General features: G+C 41.3%; 1 protein-coding gene across 2 annotated transcripts in view; it reads left to right on the top strand.

Annotated features, from left to right (window-relative positions):
* Positions 1 to 584: 584 nt before the first annotated feature.
* TDRD3 (tudor domain containing 3) overlaps positions 585 to 12,936 on the top strand; it is a 98,359-nt gene continuing 86,007 nt past the window's right edge. The window contains exon 1 of one of the 2 annotated variants that reach the window (XM_058184945.1): positions 585 to 832. In XM_058184945.1, the coding sequence (XP_058040928.1) occupies positions 786 to 832 (47 nt within the window). In that variant the 5' untranslated portion in view covers positions 585 to 785. Of the gene's footprint in view, positions 833 to 4,942; positions 5,048 to 12,936 lie in introns of those variants that run through there. The other variant, XM_058184944.1, reaches the window with a different exon arrangement.

Genomic DNA, 12,936 nt, shown 5'->3' with positions numbered 1-12,936 from the left:
AGTTTTCTAATCCCAGAATTTCAAGCCTGGTGGTATAAGGTATTTTGTTGTTTTCGGAGGAGCGAAGAACTCTTCTAGTGAAATATTTCTGGACGCGTTCAATAGTATTAATGTCAGAGATGTGGTGTGTTCTAATCCTACCATTCTACTTTTGTTAGCTGTCAAACTTTGCTGCAAGGAGTTTTGAAAGAAGACAAAAGAGGGGTTAAAAAAAAATCCTGCATGCAGCAAATAGTGGAAAAGGCAACCAGAACCACGAAAAAAAAAGGCTGATTTTAAGGTTTTTCCTGCGGACCCAGCTTCTGGTTCTGCTTGCTTTTTCCAGCATTTGCTGGGTCCGGAGGAAAAAAAACCACACCTTTTTTTTTTTGTAGTTCTGGTTGTTTTCTGCACTTATTTGCTGCCTTCGGTATTCTCTCTGAACGCTCTTTCACGCTCTAAGACAGGCGCTGTTCCGCCAGGATCCGCCAGGGGCACCCGTGCTCCAGGTTCGCCCGCCGGAAGAAGAGACTATCTAGGCGCCGGGCGGACGTCGTAAAAAAAGGGAGGCGGCGCGCTTGCGCGCTTGCGCAGATTGGCGTCGGGTGCTTCGGACTTCCGGCAGCCTGAGCGAGGCCGAGGGGGTTGGGTCTTCCCTCACCCTCCCCGCTCTCTCCTTTTTTTTTTTTTTTTTGAAATAAATAACTTGCGGAAGAGAGGAAACGCTTTCGGGATTGACCCTCTCCGGCCGCCGTGCCTCGGTTTCCCTGCGCAGGGAGGGGGGAGCGGGAGGTGGCGGCGGCGCCATGGCTGACGCGGCGGTGGCCGCGGCGACCCTGTCCGAGTCCGGCTGGTAAGTTTCCTAAGGCCGGAAGGTCTCCGTACCCGGCTGAGGAGACTGTCTGCCGGGACGGTTCGCTCTCCGGACGGCCGGTGTCCTGGCTCCTTGGCCGCGAGGGCCGCCGCCCGCTGGGGGAGGGGGGAGCGGGTGGCTCTTTCCTCTGCGCGAGCGGGAGGTCAGCGAAGCTAAGCAGGGTCGGCCCTGGTCCGTCCTTGGATGGGCGACCATCCGGAAAGGCCGCGTTCCTTGCTGAGGATGAAACCGTCTTGTGGTTTTACACACACACAAAAAACCCTCCAAACAATGTGTTGTGTTTCTGGGCCGTTTCTGGGTTTCTCCCATAGTTGGATCCCAGAAAGCCTTGCAGTTAGACATGATTGTGAGCAAGATAGGCCATCAGTTGCATCCTGGGGATGGGAGACCACGGGGAGATGCCCGGGGGAATTTATAAAAAAAAAAAAGGATTCTCGGAAAAAGGTGGGATGGGAAAATAAAATATAATGACAGAGCCAAGTGTGGCTTAATATGAGTTGCTCCCTTTCCAGTTGCATTCTAATATAATATAATATAATAATATAATATATATATATATATATATATATATATATATATATATATATATATATATATATATATATATATATATATATATATATATATAATTTTATTATATTTTAATATTATATATTAAAATATAATATATAATTAATATAATATAGCCAAATAAATGTTAATGTGGGTTGCACCCTTACCAGTTGTGTTGCATTTTGTATAATATATAATTCAATATAATATACTAGGGCCAAATGCACGTTGATCTGGGTTGCGCTCTTTCAAATTGTGTTGCATTTTATATAATACAATCGAGCCAGGGGCATGTTAATGTGTGTTGCGCCATTTCCAGTTATGTTGCATTTTATATAATATAGTAGAACGAAATGCATGTTAATGTATTTCCAGTTGTGTTTTATGTAACACAATATCTGAGTCAAATGCATGTTGATGTATGTTGCACCCTTTCCAGTTGTGTTGCGTTTTATATAATATAATAACAGAGCCAAATGCATGTTGATGTGCGTTGCACTCTTTCCAGTTGCGTTATTTTTTTCAATTTCAGAGCCCCCGGCGCTGCATATTTTTAAACAACGTTTTAAATGTTCGCCTCCTTTTTCCAAATGGCTTGTGATTTATGGGTGAGGATTTGCGATAATGGAGCCAAACTGGAGGCCCTGATGCACCAGGCCTGCATCCAACCTCTGGGACTCACCAAATTGCTAAAAGCTTTCAGGACGTACTTTAAACGGCTACGTAAACTGAAAGCTTTCAACCAAATGCACCTTTCCCTGGGCTGGCAAGGAAGGGAGCGGCCGTCCTAGGAAAAGCAACACGTCTTTCCAAGAGGGAGAAAACACATTGATTGGCTTGGGTGTCTTTAAAAACTCATATATTTTGGGGAGACCAAGGTGGGGGAGATGCCAGGCGAATTTTTAAAAAAGAAAAAGGATTCTCGGAGGACGGGATAATCAAATACAATACCATGGCGAAATGCAGGTTAATGTAGGTTGCACGCTTTCCAGTTGGGTTATAATATACTACAGTTATCATCAAGCAACCGATGCACTGATTGTATATGTGTGTATATATACCAAATATAAATATGCACACATATACACACATAATCATCGGTTGCTTAACAATAACCACAATAAACCTCTGCTTTAATGTGTGCGTGTGTGTAATGTACAGTAGACAACTTTTTTGATATCTGAAACCACCCCCACTTTTTAAAAAAAAATAAGTGCCAGAAGTAATGCTCACACTGTAACTGTTTCATAAACTTTTAAAAGTCGAAACAAAATTTAACGGTGGTGTACATCACCTTGAGAGACCTTACTTTGAAGCCTGGTGTACATTTTTTTAATTTTAAAAAAATTAGATATATGGTTCTTTCTATGTTTTCTCCAATGAACCTGAAATCTTCATAATGATTTTTTTTAAAATTTTCGTTGTCATCGGCGCTGCCAAAATTGGATGCTCTTCAGGTTTTTTTGGCTTCGGGGCATTTAAAGTATTAAATTTTGCCGGTGTCATTTCGTTTTTCTCCTTTTTTTGGCAGAGTTGGCTAAACCCCTCCTCATACAAACAGTGAACCTGATCAGTTTGGCAAAGTAACTATAAATGGGTAATATGTCAGAAAAAGCTGACATGATTGATTAAACATCTTCCTCAGAAACAAAGACGTTAGTGAAATTACATTAGATTACAGTTTAACAGAGTTGGAAGGGACCGTGTAGGTCATCTAGTCCATCCCCCTGTCCAAGCAGGAGATCTTACACCATTTCTGACAGATGGCAGCCTGGGCTCTTCTTGAAAGCTTCCAGTGATTAAGCTCCCACAACTTCTGTTCCATTGGTTGATTGTTCTCACTGTCAGAAAATCTCTGCTTGATCAATTTCTATCCATTATTTCTTGTCTGGCCTTCGGGTGCTTTGGAAAACACCTTGACCCCCTCCTTTCTGTGACAGCCCCTCAAATATTGGAAGACTGCTATCATGTCTCCCCTGGTCCTTATCTTCCGTAGACTAGCCATGCCCAGTTCCTGCAACTGTTCATCATATGTTTTAGTCTCCAGTCCCCTCATCATCTTTGTTGCTCTTCTCTGCACTTTTTCTAGAGTCTCAGCATCTTTTTTATAGTGTGGTGGCCAAAACTGGATGCAATATTCTAGGTGTGATCTTACTAAAGCTTTATAAAGTGGTATTAGTACCTCACTTGATAATCAGTAGATACTAATTTCTTCCATTTATAACTGCTTATCTTTTTATGCAGAACTTTAAATCCACCAATGTAACTCCATTTCACGTGCCATTTTTTGTTATAGCTAAATAGCTGTCAAGTTATTATATAAAATGTTATTAAATATACAAATATTATCCATAAATGGCTCAGAAATAGTAGAACAAATCATATTTTTGTTTGAACAATCTAGCTCTTAATATTGAAACATAAACTAGTTTTTAACTGTCTTTTTGGATTAAGAAAGAAAATTGTTTAATTTTTTTAAAAAAATATTTATTCCACTGGCTCCAACTCGCTGCATATCCTTGTACCATAGTTCTTGTGATTTCCATATCCTTGCAATTTATATCCTATTAGGCATGGCTTAACTTTAAGTGAATGTAGATTTAAATGGCATCCACATAACACCACAATAATACATTATTTAGACAACTTATGGCTGGACTTAACGCTCACCTGTTGACGATTCTGATTAAATGTGTTTTAATTAGCTTTGTTTTTGATGTGATCTTGATTGTAGATTACTTTGATGGGGAACAACTATTTGAAATACCTTTCAATACCTTTCTGGGTGAAATCGCTGTAATTTTACTCTTTGTAACTTGCTGGGCTTCATACTGACTCCAATCCTTTCTTGTAGGAAAGGCTCCAGATGTGCTTGATAGATAAGAGTTAATAGGTAGATTAGTCACTAAGGTAGTTTCAGAAGCTAATTGCAGAGTATAAATTCCTTCCATTCCCCACCAGTTAGTTGGAACGGAAGAAGCATCTTGGCTGAGAAGCGAAATATCTTAAAAAAAAAAACTCACAAAAGCCCAGTGCCCTTGAAAATGAAAGCATTTTTGGGACAACCATGACCTGGATGAATAAGAACTTGCGTAGACGTTAGGCAAAACGATCTTTCATAGCAATGGATTAAAATGTAACCTGTTTGATCGGGAGTATTTATACTAATTGGTGAGAATGAAGGTTGAGTTGGTTTTAAGGGTTCTGCCTCATTTGACTAGGGGTGTGTTATCTATAAAATTTAAAAGCGTGACCAGAAATTCAGATTGTAATAAATATACATTTATTGAATCTTTTGGGGGTAGAGTCCGTTTGAGGACTTCTCAGAATCTTGGACAGCATCCAGCAGGAGACACTAAAGTAGTCCTCAACTTGCGACCATAAGTGAGCCCCAAAATTTTCTGTTGCTAAGTGAGACAGAAAAATGATTCCCCCCCATTTTATGATCTTGCTTGCCGTAACTGTTAAATGAATCATTGCAGTTAAGTTAGTAACCTGGTTGTTAAGTGAATTAACCCCGTTGACTTTGCTTGTCAGAAGTTCGGATCACATGACCCCAGGACACTACATCCATCTTAAATACGAGTCGGCGGCCAAGCAGCTGAATTTTCATCACACGACCATGGGGATGATGCAACGGTCGTAAGTGTGAAAAACGGTCATGAGTCACTTTTTTCAGTGCCATCGTAACTTTGAATGGTCGCTAAACGAATTGGACTACCTGTCCCATTATGTATTTGCATCCCGACATCAAGTATGTGGAATTGTAATTTCCCCATCCTATGACTTCCAAGGCAGCCCTAAACCCAGGCAGAAATTATATAAGAGTTAGATCAAGATTCTGGTTAATGATGTGACCAAGGCCCAAGTAGTGATTACTAAACACAATTCAGTCCTCAACAAACTTATTTTATTAAAACAGCTGAGAATTAATTCATTCTCAGCTGAGTCCAAATTTGTCCTTATCACCAACCTTTGATGTCTTTGGCAACCTGCCAAAGGCTTTTCTTGGCAAAAACCCCACAAAGTTCAAGAGATGCTGACAAGAAGCAGGGAAATCAACCTTGCTTTTCTACAAAGAACCCAATGGCTCATTGCTGCTCTTTTAAGCCTTATGGGAGGGGCCAATCATCTCCTGGCCTTACTCCCAAGTTGTCCTTTTTGCTTCAGCTGCTCTTGCCTTCTGCGTGCACTGTGAACAGGCTCCTATTCCTCTGCCTCTCTGCTGTCCACCTCTGGAGGCTCCAGAGTCCATGCATCGCTCCCAGGTGGCCTTGGCCCCATCTCTGCCTCCAACGCAGAGCCCTCGTCTGGGTCTTCGCCTGACTCCAGGACTGGCCCATTGTCCTCCCCAGCCTACTCACTGTCCGACTCTGCTGCCAGGTCCACAGGCTGCTCGTGGACCACAAGAGTTAAAGATTTTATAGGAAAAATGGAAATAGCTGTGCTTCAAGAAACATTGGAAAATCACAGCAATTTCTGTACAATAGAGGGAACACTATTGCCAGTACTACTCCGATGCACACATATGCACAACTGTAAGCATGTTTACAGATTTATCCAGTGGAAAGACACTAGAGTGTTTAGGGTTATTTGCTCAGTGCGAGGATGAACAGAATTATCAGGTTGAATTTAAAAGAAGTAAAGTTAGAGCAAAGTTTTGCACTTTTTGGAAGCCCCGATTCAAACGATACAGGTACTCTTTGACTTACGACCAGTGGTGGGACTTGAATAACTTAACAACTGGTTCTCTGGCTGGGTAGTCGTGGCCAGTTGGTCATGTGACTGGATGGGTGATGTCACTCATCACACCCGACTCCCATTTCCCTGCCACTCGCCTCAGAGGCAGAGGTAGGATTCCCACCCTGCTAATTTTTTCACCGTTTCCAGACCGTTTTTCTGGCTGTTTTTGGCCCGAAAAACAACCTAGAAAACAGACTGAAAAACTAATGGGAGCTGGGCCAGTGAGTGGTGGGATTTGCCGGTTTGCCAAACTGGGCAGAATCTTAACTATCGGTTTACCCGAACCGGTGCAGACCGGTAGCAGCCCGTCTCTGCTTACGACCCACAAGTGAGCCCAAAACTTCTGTTGCTAAGCAAGACAGTTGTTCAGCGAGTTTTGCTTCATTTTATAACCTTTCTTGCTGCGGTTGTTCAGTGAATCCTGTGCAGTTGTTACGTTAGTAACACGGTTGTTCAGTGAGCTGGGCTTTCCCCTTGCACTTTGCTTTCCCCTTGCACTTTGCTTGTCCGAACATCACAAAAGAGGATCATATGACCCTGGGACACTGCAACCCGTCATAAATACGAATCAGTTACCAAGTGTCTGAATTTTGATCACGTAACTTATGGGGAACTATGAAGAACACTTTTTTCAGTGGCGTGATTTTGAACGGTCACTTACAACGAGTTATAAGTTAGGGACTATCTGTCAAGAGTGTCTGGCTAAATAGTATAAATACATGCCTCTGTGGACAAGGTGAAGAAATAGAAGTCTTACTCACCTCCTATGTGTTTCTTTTTTTGATCCCTGCATGGACCAAGTATAGAGTTGGTAGTGTGGGATTCTTGACTCTCTCTGACCTTGGTTATTTTCCTGGAGACGTTTCATTACCAAACTAGGTAACATCATCAGTGCTAGAAGGGAGTTGGAGAAAATTGGGAATATTATAAACATTGTAACGTCATTCTTCTTCAGTGGTCAACTTATATCAATATTATTGAATATATGTAACACATGGTTCAACTATAGGGTTGTTGACTTTCTCAATGGCACTCAGAGAATCCCCAAACCCAATAATTTGATTTATCAGGCTTATTTACTGCTTTACTAGTAATTGACTCTAAGCGTGAACTGATCAGTGTCACTTCTGTTTGATTAGATCTACATAAGATTGCTCCAGGTGTTGGGTTGGCTAGGAAAAAAGGCTGGAAAAGTTTAAATTGTTGATATCTTAGGCAAAAAAATAAATAAATGAAGTTAATGGGTGGATATATATTTGTGTGTGTGTGTGTGTGTGTATGTATGTATATATGTGTGTGTATATACCCGAATAACCCAAATAACCAAAGACCTACATACAAACACCTGCGAAAACCTCAGAAAACATATATATGTATGTATGTATGTATGTATGTATGTATGTATATGTAGGTCTTTGATTATTCGGGTTTTCTCCCGCGTAAAATTGGAAGTGTCTTGGCGACGTTTCGACGAAGTCTCATTCGTCATCTTCAGCTTCGTGCTTCTGGGAGCAATGTGTGATTGGAAACAGCTGCAATCACACATTGCTCCCAGAAGCACGAAGCACGAAGCTGAAGCCTGAAGATGACGAATGAGACTTCGTCGAAACGTCGCCAAGACACTTCCAATTTTACGCGGGAGAAAACCCGAATAACCAAAGACCTACATACAAACACCTCAGAATATATATATATATAAATAAATAAATAAATAAATAAATAAATAAATAAATAAGATTTAGTTATAGAAGGTTAAGTTGTACAGAAGAAACAGAAAAAAAAAACGGGGAAGACTGTATTTAAGAAAGAAGATTGTTAGTTTAGAAGAGAAATCTCTACTATTTTTATCATTTGGTTGGGTTGATCCTACATGCTAAAATCCTAAAACCAAATTAGCAAAACACAATTGCTGGTTTCTTTCATAACATGCTCTGTCCAGACAAATAAGCTTTTATTCAGCTTGATTAATAAGCTTTTATTCAGCTTGATTCGTACATGCCAAGATCATGATTCAAATCCTACCACAATCAACAAATTACATCATTCCAGTTTAACCTAAATTAGTATGTGATAGAAACCATCTCACAAATAGCCAATCAGTGAAAGTTTCAGGCATTGAAAAAATTGACATATTTCTATATCTGTAATAATTGTCGTATTTAAATGTTGATCTTCACTTATAACATTAATGGAAATCAATAGTGAGAGGTATTTGGTATTTTCTATGACTATATCTGTAACTTTGTTTTAATATATTTTAAGCTTTGCGTAGCCATCATATTTTCTAATGAAATTAGTGGGTTTATTGTGGTCTGAACCTCAAACATAGTACAACACATAACATGGCCGAAAAATAGATTAATGTTCTTGGAAAAGTTAATATACCAGAATATTGTATATTACTAGGTTTTATGTTGTGTTTATTCAAATAAATCAAATTATATATTAAACTATTGACAAACAATATTCAAATGCCTTATTGTATGGAATAGATTTTAATCTAAGTTCAAGTGCTTTTTTTAATTTGACAGATTGGTATTTCGGCCTGCCTGAAATGATACTAAATTTATTGATAATCTTTCTTTCTTATTTAATGATAAAAAACCTCAATCTTTAAAACATGTATTCTTATTTTACATGTAATAGTAGTCCACACTATTACAGGGCTATTATGTATTTGTTGTTATCCCCAAATAAGGCAGTAAACATGTCTGATATTTCTTCTTCCTCTTATTTTCTTGTTTGTTCGGATATTTCTGAGTCAACAAACAACATTCAGACTAATTTGCATCTCATAAAAAGATAACCAAAGACCTGTGATCTGACAGACAAGCACAACTCAAAATGCACTGACGATGTATCCTTGAATGGTGATGAAACGTTTGCAGCCAAATTGCCAAGCTCGGAGCTCAAACCAACAGCCCTAAGCATTTATCTAAAATTATATCGGATTTCTTGCTTGAGTAGGTTGGGCTAGAAAAACCTACAAGGTCTCTTCCAACTCTTGTTATTCTGATCTTTGTTTTTTTCCATCGTCTCTTTTAATTTTATGGATTTCTCCCTCTTTCAGCCTTTTTACCTTATTCTTAATAAGGAAAAGAGCTGAGTTTGTCTTAATTTCTCCCATCCTTAGAGCACTCTTCGCTTATATTCCTTAGAAGTGGGTAGAAGTAACCAAACCTGCTCAGTCTTAACTCAGATTGGTTTGTTAACTTGTACCAAACCCTTTTCCTTCATAATCTCTTTGTGATGATGGCTAATAATTTCTAGTTTCCAGTTACGAGCACTTGGATAAAATACATTTTCATGTTTACATTCAGTTTTTCTGCAGGCTGTTGCTTTTTTTTTTTTTTACTGACCACTCTTTTAGCTTTTAAACTGTTACAGCTTAAATTATAGGTCATGCAATATGCTATTTATATGTCTGGAAACTTAATTTGAAGCGTCTTATATTTTCCCTCTACTGCTTGTCCTCATCTGGGGTTGAACAAATTGGAAAATGTCATTATTCCTGTTGGAGCTGTTACTGTTTTTCAGCTTTTACTAACATACTTGTATGCTATACAAAACATATTTATGAAGTGCCACTTGTGTTACAATAGCTCAGCATTGTTGGCCCTTCACAATTGTATAAATCTAACAGTAGCGGCTTTACTGTTAACAGTGTTGATGAATTGCTGACTAAATTTACATCAGCCAGTTTCTGATTTAAAGCTGTAGCTCATCTGTCATCTGCTCTAAATTTAAATCAGTAAATTTAAATTTAAATCAAAACTGTGTGAGAGCAGAGAAAATAGCCAGTGGTTAAAAACGAAGCATTTATTCTTGGATCGCACGAGAGCCAGTTTGGTGTGGTGGTTGAGCTGCTGGGTTAGAAACCAGGGGACTTGAGTTCTAGTCTTACCTTGGCATGAAAGGTATCTGGGTGACTTTGGGCCAGTCACTAGGAGATGGTGAGTTCTAGTCCTACCTTAGGCATGAAAACCAGCTGCATGACTTTGGGCCAATCCCCAGGAGGAGATGAGTTCTAGTTCCACTTTAGGCATGAAAGCTAGCTGGGTGACTTTAGGCCAATCACTACGGTAGGAAACGGTGAGTTCTAGTCCTACCTTAGGCATGAAAACCAGCTGGGTGACTTTGGGCCAATCACCAGGAGATGGTGAGTTCTAGTTCCACTTTAGGCATGAAACCTAGTTGTGTGACTTTGGGCCAATCACCAGGAGAGGGTGAGTTCTAGTTCCACTTTAGGCATAAAAGCCAGCTGGGTGACTGGGCCAATCTCCAGGAGATGGCAAGTTCTAGTTCTTCTTTAGGCATGAAAACCAGCTGCATGACTTTGGGCCAATCCCCAGGTGAAGATGAGTTCTAGTTCCACTTTAGGCATGAAAGCTAGCTGGGTGACTTTAGGCCAATCACTACGGTAGGAAACGGTGAGTTCTAGTCCTACCTTAGGCATGAAAACCAGCTGGGTGACTTTGGGCCAATCACCAGGAAACTGTGAGTTCTAGGTCCGCTTTAGGCATGAAAGCTAGCTGGGTGACTTTGGACCAATCACTAGGAGACAGTGAGTTCTAGTTCCACTTTAGGCATGAAAGCTAGCTGGGTGACTGGGCCAATCACCAGGAGATGGCAAGTTCTAGTTCTTCTTTAGGCATGAAAACCAGCTGCATGACTTTGGGCCAATCCCCAGGAGAAGATGAGTTCTAGTTCCACTTTAGGCATGAAAGCTAGCTGGGTGACTTTAGGCCAATCACTACGGTAGGAAACGGTGAGTTCTAGTCCTACCTTAGGCATGAAAACCAGCTGGGTGACTTTGGGCCAATCACCAGGAGATGGTGAGTTCTAGTTCCACTTTAGGCATGAAAGCTAGCTGGGTGACTTTGGACCAATCACTAGGAGACAGTGAGTTCTAGTTCCACTTTAGGCATGAAAGCTAGCTGGGTGACTTTGGGCCAATCACCAGGAGAGGGTGAGTTCTAGTTCCACTTTAGGCATGAAAGCTAGCTGGGTGACTTTGGGCCAATCACCAGGAGAGGGTGAGTTCTAGTTCCACTTTAGGCATGAAAGCTAGCTGAGTGACTTTGGGCCAATCACTAGGAGACAGTGAGTTCTAGTCTAACCTTAGGGCATAAAAGCCAGCTGGGTGACTTTAGGCCAATCACTAGGAGACAGTGAGTTCTAGTCCCAGTTTACCCCAGTTTTTGGGGTAAAATTGGGGACCTCGGCTTATACTCGGATCGGCTTATATTCGAGTATATACGGTAAATGATCTTTCATTTTCATTCAGGCTTTGAGATAACCTCATTTTCTGCCTTCCTATTAATGATTGACATGTTCCATGGCTGAGATGAGAAATCTAGTGTTAACTTTGGTCTAAATCTGTAACTCATTCACCCGCTGTCTCCTTTCTGTGATTAATTGCCAATAACTAGTTTTAAGGCATAATTCTGAGGGGGAATGGAACAAACTGACCCAGTTTAAAACTTTGGATCTCGGCACCCAACATTATTATCCTTGGATCAGTTGGGAGACCAGCAGGAAGTGGAAGGCAGTCGTAAGCTACCTCTGAAACTATGCAAAAAGAAAACCGTTTAGTTTTATCCCGTTTCAGAAATTGAAGGTTGTTTTTAACCCTTTAGGTCTGCGTCCCGCCTCCATAGCATGGTGCTTTATTTTGAAATATTTATCTGTGATACTTTTAGATCCCCACTTCTTAAATAAGGGTCCACCTAAAATTAGCGGCATACGTTAACAGTCCCTCTGCTTATTTTCCTCACAACAATCCTGCGAGGTAGGTTGGGCTTAGCATCACTTCACTTGAGCTATACCTAAGGCTGGGGGGTGGAAATACATTCTCTCTAGCACAGGAGTCTCCAACCTTGGTCCCTTTAAGACTTGTGGACTTCAACTCCCAGAGTTCCTCAGCCAGCAAAGCTGAGGGACTCTGAGCAAAACTGGCTGAGGAACTCTAGGAGTTGAAGTCCACAAGTCTTAAAGGGACCAAGGTTGGAGACCCCTGCGGTAGCACCTGTCGTGTCCCACTCCTCCGCTGACGGCCGGGTCAGGGAAATCCGAATCAGGCGTGCCTCTGCAGCTCTGCCAAAGTCCTAGCAAAGTGCTCAGGGCAGGCAGGAGACCAGAAAGTGACTTCAGCAAGATATGTTTAGACTTTGCCTGACTCAGAGAATGCCAGAAAGCAGGTCCTTTATATAGGCCATGGGGTGTGGCTCCATGACTCAGCACTTATCCAGGCCTGCCCCTCCCTTCCTTCTGTTGCCTCCGTCTATCAAGTCTTCTGACGCGTGGGTCACTCCAGTCTGCAGCTGTTGGCAATTGACCTCCCTCAGGCTCACATGCTGTGGAGGAGGGGGAGGGGTCTAGTTGCTCCGTTTGCCTGGGCATGGAGCCAGAGCTGGGGGCTGGAGATACTTCCTCCTCTTCAGCTTGTCTGGGCATGGAGCCAGGGCTGGGGCCGGGAGGCATACTAGGACATTCCTCCGTGTTCGGAAGCAGATAAGAAGGCCCCGGCTGTGGTGAGATCGGACGAGACACAACAGCACCCTAAGTTGTGCATCAAAGTGACTTCATGTGCACCTTTATCCATAAGCCATGCCTAATAATGTTGGTTTGGTCATCCATTCTCACAACTTAATGTACCGTATTTTTCGGATTATAAGACACACCTAAATTTAGAAGAGGAAAACAACAACAAAAAAGTTTTTGGCCTATTTTTTTGGGGGGGGGCTTTTTTTGGCCCTTTTCCAGACTTTTTTCGGCCTGTTTCTTGG

This window comes from Ahaetulla prasina, chromosome 5 (genome assembly GCF_028640845.1).
Source record: "Ahaetulla prasina isolate Xishuangbanna chromosome 5, ASM2864084v1, whole genome shotgun sequence".
Taxonomy (NCBI): domain Eukaryota; kingdom Metazoa; phylum Chordata; class Lepidosauria; order Squamata; family Colubridae; genus Ahaetulla; species Ahaetulla prasina.
This window is presented reverse-complemented; position numbering and strand designations above follow the sequence as displayed.